The sequence below is a fragment of the Lobosporangium transversale genome (assembly GCF_002105155.1).
Source record: "Lobosporangium transversale strain NRRL 3116 chromosome Unknown BCR41scaffold_125, whole genome shotgun sequence".
NCBI lineage: Eukaryota > Fungi > Mortierellomycota > Mortierellomycetes > Mortierellales > Mortierellaceae > Lobosporangium > Lobosporangium transversale.
In genome coordinates, this window is record NW_019029103.1 from 1 (window position 1) to 10,908 (window position 10,908).

General features: G+C 22.9%; 3 protein-coding genes across 3 annotated transcripts; 1 reads left to right on the forward strand and 2 right to left on the reverse strand.

The window, feature by feature from the left end:
- Positions 1-1,170: 1,170 nt before the first annotated feature.
- BCR41DRAFT_343728 (hypothetical protein) lies at positions 1,171-3,807 on the forward strand (the record flags this gene model as incomplete). Its single annotated transcript, XM_022022342.1, has 1 exon — positions 1,171-3,807. The coding sequence occupies one exon, from the start codon at positions 1,171-1,173 to the stop codon at positions 3,805-3,807; it is 2,637 nt and encodes an 878-aa protein (XP_021875003.1).
- A 312-nt stretch (positions 3,808-4,119) lies between these two features.
- BCR41DRAFT_315955 (DNA polymerase type B, organellar and viral-domain-containing protein) lies at positions 4,120-6,531 on the reverse strand (the record flags this gene model as incomplete). The annotated part of the gene is made up of 1 exon (XM_022021227.1): positions 4,120-6,531. The coding sequence occupies one exon, from the start codon at positions 6,529-6,531 to the stop codon at positions 4,120-4,122; it is 2,412 nt and encodes an 803-aa protein (XP_021875004.1).
- A 1,209-nt stretch (positions 6,532-7,740) lies between these two features.
- On the reverse strand, positions 7,741-10,203 carry BCR41DRAFT_391027 (hypothetical protein; the record flags this gene model as incomplete). The annotated part of the gene is made up of 7 exons (XM_022028320.1): positions 7,741-8,042; positions 8,400-8,744; positions 8,775-8,915; positions 9,066-9,286; positions 9,635-9,779; positions 9,810-9,932; positions 9,984-10,203. The coding sequence occupies 7 exons, from the start codon at positions 10,201-10,203 to the stop codon at positions 7,741-7,743; spliced, it is 1,497 nt and encodes a 498-aa protein (XP_021875005.1).
- Between the last annotated feature and the right edge of the window lie 705 nt (positions 10,204-10,908).

Sequence of the window (10,908 nt, forward strand, 5' to 3'; positions counted from 1 at the left end):
TTGATCCGCTTATGCCGATCTACAAACACCAATATTAAACACCATGCTGTCGGTATGCAAATTTGGCCCGAAGTTAAATAAAAAATAAAAAAAAATATGTTAACAAAATTATTACAAAAAACTTTATTCCTTAAAAATCTTTCCTTTTCTAAAAAAAGCTTGTGCTTTTCTACTGAAATAAATAAAAATAATAAATATAATTTATTATTATTTATTATTTTATTTTATTCTATTTATATTTTTATATCAATGTACTATAACATTGTTTATTGTTCTGATGATCCTAAACCACCTGTTAGTTTAACTGTTAATGTTAATGATGTTTTAAAATATGTTGGTGGTGCTAGTGTTATTTTAGCAGCTGGTAAAGCTTCTACATCAGTTTTAAAAACTTTACCGCCACATCAAAGATTGCTAGGTCTTGGTGTTCTTACAGGAGTATCTAGTGGGTCATATATTGTTAGTGAAGGTATAAAAAATTTTAGATCATATATAGAAAAATCTAATAAAAAAAATGTAGATTTATCACTAAATTCTACTCTTAAAGACCTTCCACAAATGTCAAATGTTTCAGCTGAATCTAATATTGTTTTTAATGATCAAAATTTAAAAGTAGGAGTTAATCAAGATCAAATAGTTTTAAGTAAATTTAATTCTAATAAAAATGTGTTAGATAATGCTGCTAATAATAGTGATATTGTCATTAGCTCAATATCTGAAAATACTGGATTTTTACCTGTATTTAGTGATAATCCTTTTATGGAATTACAATATTGCGTATATATGTTTTTATGGTTTTCTTTAGTAGCTTCCATTTGGTTAATTATTAATATCGTTGTTTTAAAATATGGAGATATTCTTATTAATAAATTTAATAATTATAAATATTTATTTAAACTATTGACATTATATAAATCATATAATACTTTCATGCTTTGGTTTTGGTTGTTTATATTAATTTATTCTGTTATTGTATCTTTAATTTGTGTTGGTTTATTAATTGAAAATTCTTCACTATTTATAAAAGATATAAATGAATTTGAAAATTTTAATGTTATTGACAATATAATTGTTTTTGGTACATTGTTTAAAGCAAATTCTATTAATAAATTAAATAATAATAATAATAATAACGATCTAAATACTAGTAATGATTTAAATTATAGTACTATGGATTTTTATACAAAATTAAATGGAAAAATTCCTATTAATCAGTTTGACCCTAACAATTTTGGAAGTAATGGTTTTTATAGAATAAAAAATATTTTATATTCAACATCTTTGGATTTACATGTTAAACAAAATCTGTTAGAAACATGTTTTAAAGAGCTCTGGGAATATGAATTAAAACAATATTTCCAAAATGCTAAATCTTTAGATAATAAAGGTATCTATATTCTAGTTGAAGTATTATCTATATTAGAAAAAGATTTTAATTCATTATTTTCTAATAATAGAATTATGAATAGAAAGGAATATCTTAAACCTATATCTTGTTTAGAAATTAGTAGTATTATTTCTATTTGTTTATCTAAAGTTCTTCCATTTATAGTATTTAAAAATGAAGATTTTGATAAACATGTTACTACTCTCTTTGAGTCTATTGGAATACTTCTTTATAAAGAAGTTATTAAAAATAATTATATAAATTATGTAAATTCTCTATCTGATAAAGAAAGTAAAATTAGTTATAAAGATTATCATTTAGATAATTATAACTATTCAAATGAAGATGCTATTAGATTAGGGGCTTTTGTTGTAATGTTTATTGGAGATAAAACTGATTTATATTTTATTGATAATATTAAATCTGATTCTAATGTTACTAAAAGAATTATCTCTCCTGGAAAACTATTTGAAGATTTAATGCATAAGTTTGTTTTGTTTGACAGTTATGAAGCCCCTATGATTGTAAAACCTGTTGAATGGGTTATTAAAAGCATTGTTAAGTCTTCAGAAGATAGTAAAAATAAAACAATTAAATATGGTGGTTATTTACAAAATGATAAAAACGATTTTGAAGAATTAATTCGTAAATCAAAACAAAGTATAGGTACTTCTATTATATTGGATAATAATATCGTTAGTATGGTTAATTATATGTCTAGTATTCCTTTTAAATTAAACAATAATGTTTTAGAATATCTAATAAAATTAATATTAAACCATGATAATATTGAATCAAATAAAAAAATTATAAATGATCTATGTTTATCATTTCATCCAGAAACAGAATTATTAGATAGTTATAAAAAAGAACTTAATAAATGTATTAATAACAAAAATAACTCTAAAAAAAAATTACATAGTAATATTAATGATTTTAAAAATATTATTTATAATATTACGTCTCATAATAGTAAATTTTTATATAATAAATCTATTTTAACTATGGCTATTTTATATAAAGATATTAAAGAATTTTATTTCCCTTTAAAATTAGATTGGCGTGGTAGAATCTATATTAAAGGAGGAGTTTTAAATATCCAAGGAGGTGAATTAAGCCGATCTTTATTAACATTCAGTAAATCTGTAAAATTAGACGATCTTGGATTAGAAGCATTAAAAATTTATTGTGCTAATTCTTTTGGTAAAGATAAAATGTCTAAATTACATAGATTAGAATGGGTTGATGAAAATATTAATAAAATTATTGACGTTAACTCTATGTTTTGGGTTAATGCAGATGATAAATTAATAGCATTAGCTTGTTGTTTTGAATTAAAAGGATATTATGAGGACCCTGAAAACTTTGAATCTTCTTTACCTATTTTAATTGATGCTACTTGTAATGGACTACAACATCTTTCAGCAATGATCCAAGATATTAATTTAGCTGAAAAAGTAAATCTATTAGAATCTTCAAAAGAAATGAAACCTGAAGATATATATTCTTTTATGATAGAACCTATAAAATCTAGAATAAAAGAATTATCTTTCAAAGACATAGAGTATTCTAAACTAGCTTTATTAAATATAGATAGATCTTTTATTAAAGTTCCAATAATGACCATATCTTATAATATTACACCACACGGTATATGTGAACAATTAATTAGAGATAGATTTATTAAGAAAGATTTAGTCGAAAATATTGATAAACCAAATTCTAAAATGTATTTATATCAAGCAATTGAGGCAGAAAAATATGGTGATGTTTTATTAACAATTAAAGATATATCTAAACTTTCTCATATTATATATGATTCTTTATATGTTTCATATCCTAAATTAAATGAATTGAAAGAATACTTTAACAGTATGGTTAATATATTATCTATTTTAAATTTACCTGTAGTATGGGTTACACCTTCTGGTCTATCTATTAAACAAAAATATGTTGATTTTACAACATATGATATTGTAAACAATGTATTATCAAAAAGAAAAACTATTACATTAAGAAAACCTTTAGATATAATAAATATTAAAAAACAAGAATTAGGATTAATTCCTAATTATGTTCATAGTATGGATGCTTGTAATATATTTCTTTTATACGAAAGTTTAATAAATCTTAATAATAAAATAGATCTTCTTACTATTCATGATTGTTTTGGTTCTCATGCTAATGATATAAATACATTAAGTATTTTAGTTAAAAATGCTTTTGTTTCTATTTATAAAAATGATAAGTTTCTTAAGAAATTTCATAAAACAAATGTAGATTGTATAAAATCTATTGTAATAGTAAAAAAAGGTAAATTTACAATAAATGATAAACCTTATACTATTCCTACGCCTCCTAAAATACAAAACATAAATTTAGAGTATCATTTGCCTAAATCTTTATATTTTCTTAATTAAAAAAAAAATAAAAAAATTAAAATATTATTTTTTCCCCTCACATCCATAATTTGGAGTGGGGGGTTTTTTTCACTAAAAGCTTTAAGCCAATTTCTTATAATATATTCTCATCTTTACTTATTCATCGAAAAAAACCCCTCTAAGCAATTTAATACTTAGAAGGGAAAAAACGTTGAGTTTTTATTAAACGAAACACAGGCTTTAATAACTTATTATTATTTCAGGTTCAAATCTGATACCCTTTATAATAACAATTACTTTTATATTAAATAAAAAGAAAACTTTTTATTTTTAGGTATAATTAAATTAACACTATATTTTTTTATATATAACTAAAGACACATCTTGATTTTTATATATAACTAAAGATTTATCAATACTATCATACAGTCTAATTAGATTATGTTGTATTATAAATAAATAGTTTATGTATGAAAAATTAGATAAAACAGGCTTATAGATAATCTTACCATCTAATATAGTTAAAGGTTCAGTACCGATCCAATATCCTTTGTAAAATATTTTATTTCTTTTAGAATAAATATTGTTAATATAGATGTCCATATTATCAACATAAACTAATCCACAAGAAAGATCTTTAATCCATCTTTTCTCTGTTAAATCTATAGATTTACCTTTATATAAATCTATAAAATTTGTAGTAGATAATTTATTATTTACACCTTTGTTTTTTCTAATCAATCCTTTTTCAATAGAGTCAATAGAATATACTTTATCTAAAGGGAATAAACCTTTTTTTATAGTATGTTCTAATTTCCAACCACCTAATTTATCAGTAATTAAAGATTTAGGTAGTTTTTTAGCAAATATTCCACAATCTGTATCTGTATATGAACAAGGGTTAGAAGGGTTAAATAAAAAAGAAGACATCAAAATACGAGCCCAAGAAGTTATAGCTACTCCTATAGGAATTGAAGATATACTATCATGTTGAGAATTTACAGATTTAATTAACTCCAAACCGTAATCGACATTATAATCATTACATTGTTCTACATCTGGTAATGCAGAGTATCTAACAAATACTTTATCGTTTTTATATTTTATATATTCTTCTACATTATGAGTTAATAATAGATGTTCCGCTGTTTTTACATCTACAACATCTATAACAGTTTTAAAAAATTTAAGAGCCCATCTACCATAAGAACTATTCATTATAAGTTTATAAATAGCTCTTTTACTATCTTTACTAGTTCGTTTTTTTTCATATAAATATTCAATGAAATCTTTAAATAAATCATTTGATTTATCAAAAATATAAGAATGGTGTACTGTAACTTTAACACCATAAAATTGAGCATTCTTTAATTCTTCTGAAAAGAACCAAGCGGTCCACTTTCCTTTAGGAAATATTAATTGACCATCTTCAGTTCTAAAAGGAAGAATAGGGTCTGCATGTTCTGGTACGATAACAGTTGCATAAACAATACCAAATAATTGATTTAAATCTGTATTAGTAGAGAAAATAGGAGAACCAACAGGCATAGGCATTATCATAGCCCAAGGATATATACTATTTATATCGTACATATAAGATTTTATAGAAACAATTGGGTTAAAAACTTCAACTCTACCACCATATAAAGCATTTCTTATATCTTTATGAACTTTACGATTATTTATTATAGGAATTATATTATCAGATTTCAAATAATTACTAGTAAAAATTTTCATGGCTAACGAAGAGATACTAAATAGTTTTGTAATATTAAGTCTATATTTTTCATAAATCAATTTGCTAAAAATCATTAATACTTGATGTAGTCCTATTAAATCACTATCTAAATATTTAAAACACTCTTCTTTTAAATTCCAAGAATTAGGATTTTCATTCTTTAATATAGAGTATTCATCAAATGAAATATCCTCTTTATTAAAAGTAGAATAATCTGGAAATTCTCCTATATAATTTAAATTAGAAGAGTTTGGAAACATATAAGGAAAAATACCTTTTATTTTTTCAACTTTAAATTCTTCTGTTAAGTCACGCAATGGTTGTGCTAATAATTTATAAGAATCTCTAAATTTTAAAGTTACCCCTTTAAATTTTTTAGATTTATCTTTATATATAGGATTAAACACTTTAATATCAAATCCTATAATTTTTGAATCTTTACCTGTAAATTTTTGTTTACCTATAAGTTCTACATCATTAAATTCTTTAATGACATCTACTATAAAAATAAAATCAAATTTACCACCACAATGAACATAAATAGTAAAATCATTATATTTAGGTTTAGCCATTTCAAATATACAAGCTTTAAGCATATCTTTATAATTATCAAAATCTGATAAATAAAATTTATAAGATGCTTGACCATCATAAAAACCACAAGCAAAAGGAATAAACATTTTCAAATCTTTTTCAGATTTATTTTCATTAATATTTAAATATTTAAAATATTCTTTATTAATAGGATGTAAAAAAGCTTCTATGTCAAAAGTAATTATTTTATTTTTAACTACTAATTCACGAGAAGTTGGTTTAACAAATTTAGTATTAAACGTTTTTTCAATAAATAATACATTTTCTTTATGATCTATTTTAATATATAAATCGTTTACATTTCTAATAAAATAATCACCGAAATTTTCATCTGTAAATTCTAAAATTTTAATATCTGTTTTATCATAAACCTTAACATTTAATGTATTAATATCAATTTCTTGAATTACAAATCTAGTATCTTTATTCATAAAAGTTCCTATTTTTAAATTATCATCTCTATTAATTAAAATACCATATTTTGAAATATCCATACTAAAAGGTATATTTTTACTTTTAAAATAATTAGAATTAAAACCTAAACTAGATTTTATATCTTTTGGAATAAAATGTATTCCTTTTATTTTTTTATCCAATGGATTATCTAAAGCTGCATTAAAAGGAAAATATTCAGCTATAATAGTTGAAGAAGTGGAAACTTCATAAAAAGACTCCCAATAATTTAAATTATTATTAATTCTATTAATGATAATATCAGGATCGATATTTTTGTTTAAAACAATTTGTTTATCAGCAGAAATAAATCCACCGTCGGTAGAAAGTACTCTGAAGAACACAGCATATAATTGGGAATCTTGAAGATTAGATAAAAAAGTTATAATATTAGATCTAAATGAAATACCATCCGCGGGGCCTAGATTATAATATTTTTTAAATTTTTTCCCTTCAAGGGAAATATTTTTATCAATCTTAATATCTTTAAGATAAAGAAAGTTTTCTTTATTATTAACATCTATATTTAATAAAGAATTAAATAATTTATCAGAATCAAATATAGATAAAGAAAAGGAAGAAGTAGAAAAGCACAAGCTTTTTTTAGAAAAGGAAAGATTTTTAAGGAATAAAGTTTTTTGTAATAATTTTGTTAACATATTTTTTTTTATTTTTTATTTAACTTCGGGCCAAATTTGCATACCGACAGCATGGTGTTTAATATTGGTGTTTGTAGATCGGCATAAGCGGATCAAAGGTAAGAAGAAGTAATAATAAAATTATTATTGCATTCAATAAGGATACTAATAAAGGTTATAAATATTAAATTCTAATAAGAGATAAAAACGATTACTAAATTACTAAATTTTAGTAGTAAAATTAGTTAATGAATTTCCAGCTAACAAGAGAATCCGTTGGTGCCTTTAATAAAAAAAGGCATTAATAAGTTAGTTCTCTCACGCCTTCCGTCATTTAAATAAAGGATAATTCATCGTTTAACGATCCAATGAATTGGACTTCAATCTTCGGGATTGCCCGAAGACATCAGCCCCGTCGCCAAGCGGCTTAGGGGTCGAACGCATATTTTTTTTTTTTTATCCATTTAAATACATATTGAATAACATTCAAGGATGCTTTATATAATCATATCTCTCTATAAGAGAGGTAGTATTTTTAATCAAGGCTCTTTATACTATGCCTATTAATTTATCATCTGCATTAACCCAAAACATAGAGTTAACGTCAATAATTTTATTAATATTTTCATCAACCCATTCTAATCTATGTAATTTAGACATTTTATCTTTACCAAAAGAATTAGCACAATAAATTTTTAATGCTTCTAATCCAAGATCGTCTAATTTTACAGATTTACTGAATGTTAATAAAGATCGGCTTAATTCACCTCCTTGGATATTTAAAACTCCTCCTTTAATATAGATTCTACCACGCCAATCTAATTTTAAAGGGAAATAAAATTCTTTAATATCTTTATATAAAATAGCCATAGTTAAAATAGATTTATTATATAAAAATTTACTATTATGAGACGTAATATTATAAATAATATTTTTAAAATCATTAATATTACTATGTAATTTTTTTTTAGAGTTATTTTTGTTATTAATACATTTATTAAGTTCTTTTTTATAACTATCTAATAATTCTGTTTCTGGATGAAATGATAAACATAGATCATTTATAATTTTTTTATTTGATTCAATATTATCATGGTTTAATATTAATTTTATTAGATATTCTAAAACATTATTGTTTAATTTAAAAGGAATACTAGACATATAATTAACCATACTAACGATATTATTATCCAATATAATAGAAGTACCTATACTTTGTTTTGATTTACGAATTAATTCTTCAAAATCGTTTTTATCATTTTGTAAATAACCACCATATTTAATTGTTTTATTTTTACTATCTTCTGAAGACTTAACAATGCTTTTAATAACCCATTCAACAGGTTTTACAATCATAGGGGCTTCATAACTGTCAAACAAAACAAACTTATGCATTAAATCTTCAAATAGTTTTCCAGGAGAGATAATTCTTTTAGTAACATTAGAATCAGATTTAATATTATCAATAAAATATAAATCAGTTTTATCTCCAATAAACATTACAACAAAAGCCCCTAATCTAATAGCATCTTCATTTGAATAGTTATAATTATCTAAATGATAATCTTTATAACTAATTTTACTTTCTTTATCAGATAGAGAATTTACATAATTTATATAATTATTTTTAATAACTTCTTTATAAAGAAGTATTCCAATAGACTCAAAGAGAGTAGTAACATGTTTATCAAAATCTTCATTTTTAAATACTATAAATGGAAGAACTTTAGATAAACAAATAGAAATAATACTACTAATTTCTAAACAAGATATAGGTTTAAGATATTCCTTTCTATTCATAATTCTATTATTAGAAAATAATGAATTAAAATCTTTTTCTAATATAGATAATACTTCAACTAGAATATAGATACCTTTATTATCTAAAGATTTAGCATTTTGGAAATATTGTTTTAATTCATATTCCCAGAGCTCTTTAAAACATGTTTCTAACAGATTTTGTTTAACATGTAAATCCAAAGATGTTGAATATAAAATATTTTTTATTCTATAAAAACCATTACTTCCAAAATTGTTAGGGTCAAACTGATTAATAGGAATTTTTCCATTTAATTTTGTATAAAAATCCATAGTACTATAATTTAAATCATTACTAGTATTTAGATCGTTATTATTATTATTATTATTTAATTTATTAATAGAATTTGCTTTAAACAATGTACCAAAAACAATTATATTGTCAATAACATTAAAATTTTCAAATTCATTTATATCTTTTATAAATAGTGAAGAATTTTCAATTAATAAACCAACACAAATTAAAGATACAATAACAGAATAAATTAATATAAACAACCAAAACCAAAGCATGAAAGTATTATATGATTTATATAATGTCAATAGTTTAAATAAATATTTATAATTATTAAATTTATTAATAAGAATATCTCCATATTTTAAAACAACGATATTAATAATTAACCAAATGGAAGCTACTAAAGAAAACCATAAAAACATATATACGCAATATTGTAATTCCATAAAAGGATTATCACTAAATACAGGTAAAAATCCAGTATTTTCAGATATTGAGCTAATGACAATATCACTATTATTAGCAGCATTATCTAACACATTTTTATTAGAATTAAATTTACTTAAAACTATTTGATCTTGATTAACTCCTACTTTTAAATTTTGATCATTAAAAACAATATTAGATTCAGCTGAAACATTTGACATTTGTGGAAGGTCTTTAAGAGTAGAATTTAGTGATAAATCTACATTTTTTTTATTAGATTTTTCTATATATGATCTAAAATTTTTTATACCTTCACTAACAATATATGACCCACTAGATACTCCTGTAAGAACACCAAGACCTAGCAATCTTTGATGTGGCGGTAAAGTTTTTAAAACTGATGTAGAAGCTTTACCAGCTGCTAAAATAACACTAGCACCACCAACATATTTTAAAACATCATTAACATTAACAGTTAAACTAACAGGTGGTTTAGGATCATCAGAACAATAAACAATGTTATAGTACATTGATATAAAAATATAAATAGAATAAAATAAAATAATAAATAATAATAAATTATATTTATTATTTTTATTTATTTCAGTAGAAAAGCACAAGCTTTTTTTAGAAAAGGAAAGATTTTTAAGGAATAAAGTTTTTTGTAATAATTTTGTTAACATATTTTTTTTTATTTTTTATTTAACTTCGGGCCAAATTTGCATACCGACAGCATGGTGTTTAATATTGGTGTTTGTAGATCGGCATAAGCGGATCAAAGGTAAGAAGAAGTAATAATAAAATTATTATTGCATTCAATAAGGATACTAATAAAGGTTATAAATATTAAATTCTAATAAGAGATAAAAACGATTACTAAATTACTAAATTTTAGTAGTAAAATTAGTTAATGAATTTCCAGCTAACAAGAGAATCCGTTGGTGCCTTTAATAAAAAAAGGCATTAATAAGTTAGTTCTCTCACGCCTTCCGTCATTTAAATAAAGGATAATTCATCGTTTAACGATCCAATGAATTGGACTTCAATCTTCGGGATTGCCCGAAGACATCAGCCCCGTCGCCAAGCGGCTTAGGGGTCGAACGCATATTTTTTTTTTTTTATCCATTTAAATACATATTGAATAACATTCAAGGATGCTTTATATAATCATATCTCTCTATAAGAGAGGTAGTATTTTTAATCAAGGCTCTTTATTTTATTCTCTCTCTTTTTTT